The following is a 13690-nucleotide window of genomic DNA, read 5'->3' on the forward strand; positions in this document are numbered from 1 at the left end:
GAAAATCGTTAGCAATTTATAACATGCCATCAGCTGGCCTGGCTTTTATTGGATCAGAACCCATGTGATATCAATATCTGTGTTATACTGAGAGAAAAAAATAAACATTGTTTTTATGGGCAATTCATAATGGGTACTTTTTCCTGTACTTTTTGTTTGCTAGACATTTGACTGTAATGGCAGCATTAGTGTCAACAGTTAAAATTTTGGTTTACGATTTTCATATGCATGTATTTTCTAATCCCCTTGAATGGTACTCATGATGCTTGGCATGAATGATTATGTGGCTATAACAATGCATTCAGCAATATGTTTCCTCACCCCTTTTACTTTGGAGTCAAGGTCTTAGGAAAAAAATTCATTAGGATCTTGGTTCAGGTTTAGTTGCTGTTATGTATATTTGATTTAATTATATCTGATTTAATGTATATTTATTTCAGTTTAATTGTTTGTTTGTCAGTTTTTAAATTTTTTTATTTTTCATTACATGCTATTGTAATGTAAATTTATTCACTGGAGATGATACTTTTTCCAGAAAATAGTTTGACCATGACTGTTCATTTTAGTAAACACCAGGTGTTGACCTAGATCCTGACATTGTTTCAAAATTAGTAGCAACAACGTAAATAAGTTCTATTTTTATTTTAAAATGATTGGTTGTTGTTGAGGTTATGATGAGATTACTTATTTAAGATGTAAACAATTTTTTAAATTTTATTTCTTAGAGTAAAATGATTGGTTTTCATCAGGGTCACACTGTTGTACATAATTTTAAACAAATAATTTCTACGAGGTTCTGGAACATGATCATGTGACCCCCCCCCCCCTTTTGCATTTTAGAGTATGATATAACCTTTGTTTTTGAGAGTTATTCTCAGTAGTTGGGCTTTATCTTTACACTGGAAGGTGTATGTTGTGTTGTTTGGAGTTATTTTAAATTACTTGGATTCAAAAGGATTGATTCTTTTTTTTTCCCTGGAAAATACATATGCCCATTTGAGATTCTTGAACAAAGACAGCTTTTATGAAATATTTATTCAGATTTCCAAAACCAGAGTGATATTTCTTGTTTCTACAAGGAACTGTAGACTTCAAGACTACTGGTTACAGCATACGTCATCATCTTCCATCTTGGATTCTTTGTCGGGACTCGAACTTGAAATCATTAGGACTTTAAAAAATTTATTCGTGATTATTCTTGGATTATTTTTGGATTTGACTCTTAAAACCATAAGTTCATATTTTTCATTTTTACAGAATTTTTCCAGGGAAATAAATTATTATATTTTTCAAAGCTTATTGTTTTCACTCTTTCTTGTATTACTATTTATTCGAGCCTAAACATGTAACATTGATTGCTAACATTTTCTAAACCCCTTGATTGATTTTGATTATACATGGCATTAATCATTATGAAGCTAAGACGATTTATTCCTAACATGCTTACTTGTCCCTATGACCCTGGAGTTATGATCATAGTTCTGGAAGATTTGTTTGCATCGAGTTTTTTTCTAAAGGTTTTTTAATTTGCTTATATTTCCTAAACCCCTTGATGGATTATGTTCATACTTGGAATGAATCATTATGAAATGAAGACAGTTCACTCATTGACAAATAACTGCCCCTTGACTTTATGTTCAAGGTTATAGTCATAAAATATTTATGTTAAGGTGTTAGTAATGTTTTCTTTTTGGTCAATTGACCATAGACCATGAGAACTTATCATATGGCCTTTTGTCCACCCATCCATTAACACAATTTATTTTTGCAACTCATCCTAAACTAATTAGAGGGTTGTCATGAAACTTGACATACACATTTCTCCCATGGTCTAGTTGGTCCTAAATGAAAATGGTACTTCTTGGACATTCAATATGGCCACCACATTGACCATCTTGAAAATCTTGTTGTTGCTACTCATGAATGGAAGAACAGGTTAACATGGGTTTTTCATCAAAAACTTCTTATGATATCTAATTGATCATAATTGAAAATGGCGCCAATCTTACATCAATATGGCTGCCATTATGGCCATCTAGAATATCTTATCTCCTTAATTGACCCATACTGAGGTTTTCACCAAAAGACTTCTAATTAAGTCCATTTCATCCTAATTAGAAATTGCACCTATCTTGCATTCAGTTTTGTCACAACAGTATCTAATTTGAAAATCATTTTATTGCTCAAGAATATCGTAGATTGTTTCAATACTTGGCATTTAAAAAGAAGAAATGGTCTTTTCTTGAATTTGAAGAACTTGTTTTAATTACCTCACATGCATTAATTTACTTTTTTCGAGTGGAGAGAGGCACCAGCAGGAATCTGAAAGAGATGTGGTTATGTAGAGAGATCAGCTATGTAATAATTTATTACACTGGTTATATTATATCTTAATATTCAGCTGTATGGAATAAATAAATACAGTGCATGGTAAGATATTTTTATCATTGTTTTAAGTTGTATCATTTATGGACAGGCCAGAAATACAAGCAAAAATTGAAGAAAAAACATTTCATTCTTTATCTTTTCTCAACACATCAGTGGCATAGCAATGGCACATGAACACAAGATCAGCAATGAAATAATACCACCTTATATATGTAATTCATGTCATGTGAAAGAAAATTCAAGAGTGCTCTGATTCAGTTTTTTATATATATATTAGGTATCTGATAATAACAAACCACTACTTCAAAAAACAACCAGTCAAAGGCATTTTCATGTGCAAAGATGAAACGAACGAATGGAAAGCCAAGCTAAACTTTATGCCAGTAATTTTAAATAAATGTGTCGCTTTCCTACATTTATACTGTATGTACATATTTCTAATGAAATATTATACCTGTTGCACAGATATAATCTTGTTAAAACCAGTTAGAAAACCTGGTATTGCTATAGATATGAATGTTTTCATGTTTAATGTGATAACTGCTTTTCAGAGAAAAACTTACCTGTTTACATGCACGAGTTATTTTATACTGGGATCATGCTACCCAGACCATGCCTGTTGCTAACCAGACTCTGTTTGGATGCATAATCTCATATTGGGATCATGATACCCAGATTCTGTTTGCATGCATAATCTCATACTGGGATCATGATACCCAGACTCTCTGTTTGGATGCATAATCTCATACTGGGGTCATGATATCCAGACTCTGTTTGCATATATAATCTCATACTGGGATCATGATATCCAGACTCTCTCTTGGCATATATATTCTCATACTGGGATCATGATACCCAGACTCTCTATTTGCATGCATAATCTCATACTGGGATCATGATACCAAGACTCTGTTTGCATGCATAATCTCATACTGGGATTGTGATACCCAGACTCTGTTTGCATGCATAATCTCATACTGGGATTGTGATACTCAGACTCTATGTTTGCATGCATAATCTCATACTGGGATCATGATACCCAGACTCTCAGTTTGCATGCATAATCTCATACTGGGATCGTGATACCCAGATTTTCTGTTTGCATGCATAATCTCATACTGGGATCGTGATACCCAGACTTTCTGTTTGCATGCATAATCTCATACTGGGATCATGATACCCAGACTGGCTGTTTGCATGCATGTGTAATCTTGTACTGCAATCATGCTACCCAGACTTTAAATCATTTAAGATTAGGATTTCAAATCCTGGAATATACTTTTGAAATGCTTGTGGAGCCATGGGAGCTGGGTTAGTGGGTTGGGGTCAGGAGGTACAGCAGGATACAGATGGAATTCATTTAATGTATTAGTAATAATCACATCCTACCCAGAATATGTCTGTATGCATGTGTAATCTCATACTGGGTTCATGCTGTCCAGAACATGTCTGTTTGCATAATCTAATGCAGTTTTTAATTCATTTAAGATGATGGCTTCAAATCCTGGAAATGTGATCTCTAAATATTAGTGGAGTCATGGTAGCAGGGTTACTGGTAGTTGGGGTAGGGTGGGATGTAGGGCAGGATAGAGATGGAGTTCATTACATGCATGGATAAGTCAAGAACTATGCAAACATCCTGTTGTTACAAATGTAATGTTTATAGATGCGACATATACCAACCTTTGTATGCATTTTGATTATTTTACAATGCCTTTGAAATTTCAGAGCGAAGTCCCAGTCCAGGGGAAGAAAGTGACAAGGATTTGCTCTACCTGGATGAGTTGTTAGCAGAGGCTGAGGTAAATAGATTGCAATTCTCCAGTGAGAAATAATCTAATGACTTTTAACATTGTTTATTATAATTTATAAAGATCTCTTTCATTGTAATATAAAGGTCTCTTTCATTGTAAAAAAGTACAATGCAGTCAACGATACATGAAAGTTGTTGGTTTTATAACCACTTGATAAACTTGTGGTTCTTTTGTCCACTCTTTTGTTTTCATAGTTCAGATTACCATCTATACCCATGTACAAGTCAGATCCAGCTGCAAACTACATAGACTCAAATCTGCCAATACACTGGAAGATCTCAGTCCATGGATAAGTCAAGAACTATGAATTTCTGAACCAAGCTTTCCAAAAAGAACTAAAGAAACGTGACATTCAAGATGCTGCAATTTATTTGGAGTAATCAGTAGAACAAACAACATTGACCCTAATCTGCCAACACATTATGCACTGGAAGATCTCAGTCCATGCAATTTATTTGGAGTAATCAGTAGAACAAACAACATAGACCTTAATCTGCTGGTGCATTATGTGATAGTAGATCAAAGTCCATGTAATTTGCTGTTGCTTTTAAGTGATAAGAGATGGTAAATAAGTAATATATCTGGTTTTCATAATTATCTGTATTCAACAATAAAACCAAAGTCAGGAATTAAAATGAAGCCTCAAATCTAGCAAAAAGTCTATAGGGATTTAACAACTAAGTTTGACAAATTAAATCCACATTTCTAGACCCAAATTTTAAACATGTCAGTGAAATTGGGAATTGTCATTATAAACATGTCATGATTTGCCAGTAGAGATGTTATCACAAGCCCAGAGTTGTATCACATAATAGCCACTTCTTTAAAAAATAATTTTATTGCATTAATATCACAATGTTTATGCTACTTCAGATCAATTCAAATCTAATAGTCAACATTTGTGTTTTTGCATACCTGATATCAATAAAACTTGATGAAAGTTTTTGTAAAGTGAAAAACCAAAAGATTCTGAGAAAGAGCTTCCAGACATTCAAGGAATTTCTCAACCATACTTTTTAAAGTCACTATTTTGTGCCATATTAACAGTGAGTTATTTTCTACAAATTGCACTAAAGACACATACCTGACCAAGTGCCAAGGCCAATCATTGTAACAGTTTGTGGAGAATTCCATTGTTTTTCCACTCACCATTACCTGTAGATAGTTACTGTTTATATCTGACACGCATGCAACAATATAAATGTATTAATACTGAGGACACAACTGATTGCTACTCATTATTACGGCTCTGTATTGCAGTGAACTGAAAAAAGATTTCATTTGGCAGTTGGGAGGGGTGGCAAATGCAAATCTATACAACATCGCCATCTACATTTCTCCTTCAAATACATTCCCCAATCACATTAACATTAGGGGATATTAGTCTGCTACATCATGAATCCAGCCCTACTAAAAGATGAAAATTGTCTTTTTCTGTCTATCTCGTATAAACAGAGGGCAATAACTCTTGCCTATTACCTCTCCTTGCCACTGCCAGGTGTCACTAGTTTTTTAGCTTTACTGCTGTACTGATGACAATGTACATTTTACCTCCAACAGTCAAAGCCATCTTAGTGTTAAAATTGGACCATCCAGCTTTAAATTTGAATTTGTTGTGTAAGATAATCATTATTCTACAGGTTGTATACATTATTTTTACAATTTCTTCCAAATTTGGATGAATATTTCACCTTTATGGACTTCATCTGTTTAAGACCCCATGTCAGCACAAAATTTTTGTTTAACTCATGTTGCCTTTAAAAAGCTAATGTGACACTGTTTTTGCTAATTCTTAGTAATGCAAGTAGTATTAGGACCATTCCACTTATACATCGTACCCAGTGAAGGCATTTTAAAAAAAATATATCCCAGGGTACTCAGGTTACCCAAGAGTTCTTATGAAAACAATACAAAATTCTAAACTGCATCTATTGGTGACCATTCAAGATTAGAAGTGCCTTCCCTGGGTCCCATTTATATTTTACTGGAACTACCTTTTGCAAGTTAGTTATATGCTGAATTACTAACTTTAACCTTGTTTTTTCTGTTGTATGGCTTCATTGTTTTTTTCTCATATCACTCCAATCAAAATGTCAACTAAATGCACGAAATTCAAAACGTTCCAAGCAAAGGAAGACAGCCATGACTCCTGTCTTGTATGTACTAAGTGTACATCATCTATGTGTGTAATACGTGGATAGGGGAAGTCTGGATTATTGTAGTCCAGAGGGCATCAAATTGGAAAGACCAAATAAGTCAAGAAAAGATAACGTTTACATCCTCAGCATACATCCAAAGTCAACTGCTGTTGCGAGACCTGTTGGGGACAAAGGCATCCCCCATCCAAAAGTTAACAGCTTGCAACCATCAGCTATAGTAAGATAAGATCAACAGCATTGATGGAGGATAATGTTGAGATGGTACAACTGTCCACCTTTGAACAGATGCATCATCTGGTTTAGGAAACAATGAAGTTATTGACGTCAAGCCATATAGTACCTTTATTTCCTTTGCTCATTTCTGCTTCTTTTTCCAACTAATTGTGGGAATGTCCCTCCAGTTTTAGGCTACCCAGTGGATGTATGTCCCCCTGCATGTCTGAGTGTAAATCCAGATGCATGGGGTTTATTATAATAAAGCCTCATCATCACTGGCCATCCAGCTGTCCTAGCATGGGGACCTTTTTCATAAAATGGTAGGCCAACTAGGATTTTCAGAGATCATTGTGACACATCTGTCTGTTTAGCCATGCTGTTGATGACATACCTTACTATGAAGGAGATTTCAGTGAGGACTATCCATCCAGTCAGGCCCTTGGAGAGAGGTACAGGTGAGAGCAAGACCATCTTCTATAGCCCTAGCATTCAGGCTAACCATACACAAAAACCAACTGGCCATTCCACCAGTGCTGGACTTTTATTTCACTGCTCATCCACATGAGAGAATGAGTGACTTTTTCAAAGAGGATGGAATTGACTCATCGATGCCACCAGGTATAACTTAATGAGAGCTGCAGGCAGAACCAGATCATATCTCGACACACAGTGAGTGTGGCAAAGCTCCTTCAATTCAGCTGTATTCAGATCTGACCATGGAACAGACTGAATTAGCTTCAAGGCAGCAGTCAAGGAAATTTTTAGGGCTTTGGCAACTTTATGATGCCCTCCAACCCTTCCACTGCTCAAGACTATAAAATTAAAGCATTGGTAGATTTTGATTTAAAGCATAAGATTTTGATCAGGACAAAGAAATGCCAGCCTTTGGTTCCTTCTCAAATTATGTAAAATTAAGGAGATCGATGACTGATTTTCAGGTATATTTGGCAACCCAGGGAATTCATAGGCTTTCTTTAAAGAAAGCCATGTTCTAGCAACAATCTCATCTCACTGGTACAAAACTCACTCAGACATCTTCAGTACTGATCTTCCAGCCCTTGACAAAAATCTAGCAGTTCATGTGTCCACTCCACTGTTTTATAAAGTGGACAAAAATGTGTTTCATGCCACATCAGAGCTAGTCCAGAACATAGTCACTATGTCTTCAATGTTAGATTTGGCCTCATTGGCAATTTTCCAGCTCGCAAAGAAATCCAGCAGTAACCACGCTTGGAAGGCTATGGTTAGGAATGCTGAGGTCATTAGCCAGACTGCTCATCATTCCATGGCCAATTGACCACTAATATGACGTGATGCATGTCTGCGGTCCACATTACTCAAACCTCATTATGCCCTGGCTTTACGGACAACCCCACTGGGGTCACTGTTGCATTTTGGAGGAAAAATCGAAGAAGTGGGGGGGAAAAGCCTGATAATGTTTCATACTTGGATCCCAGTATGGAGAGAGCTAAATGTAGCTTTAAGTCTGCAATAAGGGAATATTTTGGGTGCTGCTGAACTCAGAATGTCCACCACCACTCTCTTTTATATGCCGGCCTACAGGGTTAATGATGCTATTTGTTTTTATGACAAGGTATTCAGCCCTTCCTTCCTGCTAACTTCTTCTGTAGTCTGAGATAATCAAGGAAATTGCATAGTAGTTATATGTGAAGATCAGCAAACCAGGCAATTCCAAAGACTTTTTTTCTAAGATCCAATGAACAGCATCTTTTGCATCTTGCTGGTATTCAGATACCTTTTCTACACATCAGGCTGTAATGAGCAGTGAGGAAGGGATGTGGGCTCAGTCACTGCACACTGCCACAACTAACCTTGATTCCATCCCTACATGCACAGACAACCAGTTAATCAGTCTTGGAGGCAGTTGTATTGAGGGAGTAGGAAAATAAGTTTCTCTAACCCCAAGCCTCCACCCTCTCACCATTGACTCCTGTCCCCGACTGCCTGCATACAGCCTTTCAGTTGGTGCCAGACTCTTGCATTTCATTGATTGTTGGATCAGTCTTCTGCAAAGCGAATGGGCAGTCCAGATTGTCTCTTTGCAGCTTCTGATCTTGTTTTGCCAACCTCTTCCCTTTCATCCTCTCCATTCATGATGTAAGTACCATTGGAGTCTGTAAAGGACACTTTTACAACAAGAGATAGGTTAGTCATTGAGAAGAGGGTGGTGGAGATTGTTTGGAATCCACAATCTCCAGACTTTTTTCTAGTCAGATTAGTGGCTGGCTGAGACCAGTAATTGACCTGAGTTGACTAAATCAGTTCATACTCCCACTGAAATTCAAAATGGAGTATCTTTCCTGGATCAGTGGCACAACCAATGTTGGCTCATGCCCAGCCAGACATGACCATGTGTGCAGATGCAAGTACCCATGTTTGGGAAGCCCATCTGCTGCCTGGCTTTGACACTCAGCAGCCAATGGGATCTAGATGACACATCTCCACATCAATCTCTTGGAGATCAAAGCTGTCATCAAAACCTTTCATTTTGAAAGAGCAGGGCATATTCAGGGCAAGGTTGTGATTGATGGTAGTGACTTACCACCTCAAAATGGCTGGCACCAAATCAACCCAGCTCACTATTTGGGTCTGGGAGTTCTGTTAATGGTGAGAACACCACAACATCGACATCCAGATCAGACACATTCCTGACAGACTCAGTGCCTTGGCTAAATATCAGTCCAAGAAGAACCAGATTCTCCTTACTATATTGTCCTGTTATCCATCTGTCCAGGTAAAATCATCTTGAACAGCCTCTTGGCCCAAGTGTTTCATCCTTGCCTGGAACAACATCTCCATCATGCCTGGCTCTTGTCAGGAAAGCCCTTCAGCATAAACAATTTAACCCTTCAGTGGTGGAAAAAATTGCATGAGCAGGAAGGCCATACACTCTAATATCTTATGTGGGAAAGTGACATGGAGTGCATCAGTCCCAAAAGGAGCTAACTTTTGTCTCTACATGTTCAAGAAGAACAAGTTTGCCCCAATTACTGTTAAGGGATACCATTCTCTTGGCTGAATTCAAACAAATTCAAGTCCTTAGCCAGGACCTCGCTAAGCCTCTTTCATACAAAACGTGTTTCCCGACAGTGTTACCTTCAGCATGCAGTCAGTGAGTTACATGCCCTCTCTATTGACCCAACCAATCTGCAGTTTTTATCAGAGACTCATTTGTTCTTATGACGCAACCCAGCTTTGTCATCAAGAATAGGTAGCCATCAGTTGGAAATCAGAAAGTTATTATATGATCTCTCTCATGTATTGACACATACCAATTGGCACTCAAAAAGAATCCAGCATGTGCTCTGAAGCTTTATCTGAAGTGAACTGGGCCAGTTCATGGAGCTCAAAAGCATCTCTTTCATTCATTTAAACCTAGGAAAGAGGATGTAATCCCTCATCCCTCACATCATGGTTGAAGTGAACAATTTACATGGCATACTCTGATATTTCACCGTAACATAGTTGCTTCATGACTGTCTCTGCTTATGAAATCAGAACAATCTCTGCAAACTTTGCCTTTGACCATAATGTTTCTACCTGAGACATTATCGAGTAATCTGCTGGCATTCAGTCGACCTTCATGAGTCTTACATACAAGATCTACCTCCACAGCAACTACCTCTGACCCAGTCACAGAGGCAGATACCAAACTCAGCTGGCATCAGCACAACCTCCAAATGCTCAAATTCCTATTACCAGTTCTTCTAATATCATTATTTGGTAATGTGTTAAAGGAGAAAGCTAATTGTTGTAATAAATAATGCTTCTCCTAGAATACTTACCCTATCACATTACTTTAATACCTTCCCATCCTCCCCACAGTGTTCCATTCAGTTAAAACTTGTGCCACCTAGTGGTGTGCGTGTGGGTAATGAGCAAGAGTTATTGCCCTTTGTCAACATAATATAGACGGGAAAAACTCATTTTCATGTTTTATGAGAGCTAAATTCATGAGCTATTAGGGCTTAAATTCCTAGCATTAATGTGATCAGATAAATATTCTAGAAAAAACATAATTTACTGAAAATTAACTTTGTTCCCCCTGATATTGTCATGACACCACATCTGATGATGATACATTGCAGTGGTGATATATAACATCACTATTTGGCAGTTTAGAGAGGTCTAATGCATGATAGTGGACACTTCCTGTTGTTTGGTCATGCTTTTAAAAAAAACATCTTAGATATAAAGGAAAATAATGAATTATGAAATTTGCAGTTGTATGCATAAAACAAAGTTTTATTATTTTCTGTATCCTTTCATAAAGCTTATTTGTCCTCAAAGAAAGGAGTGAAGATTTATTTCATTGTTGGAACTAAAGTTTTTCCATAGATGCTTTGTTATTAAAATTTGCAAGTACAGGATTATTGAAAACATTTCAAACAACAACAGAACAACAAAATAGGTACTAGAAAAGAGAACTAATTTGAAATAAGTGTAATAAACTACATCTGATTGTATAGTTTTCAAGTGACACCTTATGCTTCCACTTTAACCTATTTATAATTATTGTCTGTCATGTTTTAGATCTTAATCACATTACAAAATTGGACCCTGGGTGGCCGAGTGGTCTAAAGCAATCACCTTTACCAATCTCTGCCATCTCACCTCTGTCCACATGAGTTCAAGTCTCAGGCTTGGCCAACTATTCTGGTGGCCTAATAATTAGAGCACCAACCTCAGATGCTGGAGGTCGTGGGTTTGAACCCCGGCCAAGTCATATCGAAAGACTTGTAAAAATGTTACTAACAGTTGCTTCACTAGGCGCTCAGAATTAGGAGGTTAGTGTTAGGACTAGTTAGCATGGTGTCAGGATAATATGACTAGGTTGGACATGTTGCTACATGTCTGCGGCATGATGCCCCAGTGCTAGACATAACTATAAACTGCCACACTGAAGACATCATAGTGATATGACTGAAAAATTGTTAAAGCTACATTAAAAATCCAAATCATACACACTCAGGCTTGGCGAACTGTAGATATGTGACAGTAGCTTCCCGTGGGCAGGTGGTTCTTACTGGGCTTTTCTCTGGGTTATTACTCCACCAGTTATAGTGACTGCCATGTATAGCCCATCTAACGCTGACAAATGTCATTAAACCCAAAACAACAACAGCAACATTACAAAATGTATGATAGAAATTGATTTCAAGACAAAAGTTGTAGTTCCATAAGATTATTTATCATTATGCCCAAAGTCTTTACGCACAAGATCACAAAACAAATGTACTCAAAATGTTCCACACTTTATTATGGTCATGGGAAGACAATGACATGATCGGGTTTTCAGGCCATTACAGTACCATATATACTCAGTTATATAAGTCAGTCCCCCATAAACGCACTTTTTGGACTACAAAAACCCATTTTCTTTTTAACCTTCCTATAAGTATTTTGCAAATCAGATGCATCTGAAGGTGACTTGTCATCATTGAATCACAGTTGCATTTTGGAAAAATAAACAAGCCCAGCTTCTTAGATATATAGAAGGGACCCCAAGTGGTCGAGTGGTCTAAAGTGCTCACTGTTACTGATCACTGCCATCTCACCTCAGTCTGCATGGGTTCGAGTCTCAGGTTTGACCAATGTGGATATGTGAGAAAGCTTGCTGGTAGCTTCTCGTGGGTCAATAGTTCTTTCTGGGGTTTTCCTGGTTTCTTCCTCCACCATTAATACTGGCCGCCATGTATAGCCTATACTGTGCTGAAAAATGGTGTTAAACCCTACAACAACAACAACAACAATAGATATATAGATGGATAGGAAGAATAAAGACAAAACTAGTTTAAAATTCAGTTATAGAGTGGAATATGTTACAAATAAATTGACAATTTTGTCCATCTTCGTCATGTAAAATCCACAGTGCTTGACATTTTAAATCCATTTATATGGTAAGTCCATGAATTCTATTATAGGTTGCATGTCAGTATAAAAATATAGTTCAAAATTATCCCATTCACAATATCCCATAATATGTTAGTTCCACACATCTTGCAAATAAACAGTGAAGTTAAGTTGACATTTTTGTAATTCACAGTATCCCATAAATGTCACTATCTAATTTCATCTGGTAACAAAGTCCAAGAATTCATCCTTATTTGATAAAATTCAGAAATCATACAGCATTATCTAGTCATTGTAAATCATTGTAAGTAACACTTTGAACATCCAGTCTGTGAAATCTATTAAAGGTTGCAACTGATCACGGGTCAGTTGTATGGCAAGATCACAGGGAATTCAAAATATGCACCCTTTTACTTGGTACTGAGCATGTATAAAACTTGCAGCTTGATCAAAGGGTTTTCACATGAGGAAAACAAAGGGGTGCTGCCAATATTGGCTAAGGGATTAAAGTCATACATGTACAGGAAGTTGTAGAACTCAACTTGGCACTGAACAAGTATTCAATTTGTGGCTCAATCAAATAGAATGTCAACTTGAAGGTGAGTGTTGCCTTTACAAGCCAAGGGCTGATTGGGTCACATGTGCTGGCAGCAAAACTTCAATTGGGCATCAAATCTAAAGGAAAATACAACTTAAATCAAAACTTAAATTGCATCAAACACAGTGTTTATGCAGCAAAACACAAAAATTCATACAAATAGAGGTTGTTAGGACTTGCACAAAAATTTAATCGGTATACTTGCTACTAAACACCTGTGGTAAACAACATTGATGGACACTTCACTCAGTGGTGGGTAGTATTTAGTTTACCTGTACAACTTTTAAATTATTAAAATTCCGATAACTTTAGATACAAGTACTGTGTAATGAATAGAGTCATACCATATACGCATTTCAGAGTGGGAATAGTGGCATGCAAACATAAAATTATTAGAATTGACAGTATTTTCCAGTACTGCAAACATCTAGAGTTTCCAACATTACCCTTAGACTTGTCTTTTTTTTCTGTATGTCGTGTTCATATAACGAACCCCACTTTTTATAAATTGAGTTTTCAGTATTTAAAAATAATGGACATATAAGTCAGTATGGATGTTAGTTTTTCAGCTGTTATACATTGTTACATTTTTTGTGTTTAAAAATATTGTTAGCACATTTAAGCAAAGACTATTTGAGGCA

General features: G+C 36.7%; 1 protein-coding gene across 6 annotated transcripts in view; it reads left to right on the plus strand.

Moving 5' to 3' along the window:
- Positions 1 to 13690, plus strand: part of LOC149808356 (EH domain-binding protein 1-like) — a 205686-nt gene that overhangs the window by 112892 nt on the left and 79104 nt on the right. For all 6 annotated transcript variants that reach the window (XM_089976051.1, XM_089976077.1, XM_089976070.1 and 3 more), the window contains one exon: positions 4117 to 4190. In XM_089976051.1, the coding sequence (XP_089832177.1) occupies positions 4117 to 4190 (74 nt within the window). The remainder of the gene's footprint in view (positions 1 to 4116; positions 4191 to 13690) is intronic.

This window comes from Sinohyriopsis cumingii, chromosome 1, assembly GCF_028554795.1.
Source record: "Sinohyriopsis cumingii isolate HCF-2022 chromosome 1, ASM2855479v2, whole genome shotgun sequence".
Classification (NCBI taxonomy): Eukaryota; Metazoa; Mollusca; class Bivalvia; order Unionida; family Unionidae; genus Sinohyriopsis; species Sinohyriopsis cumingii.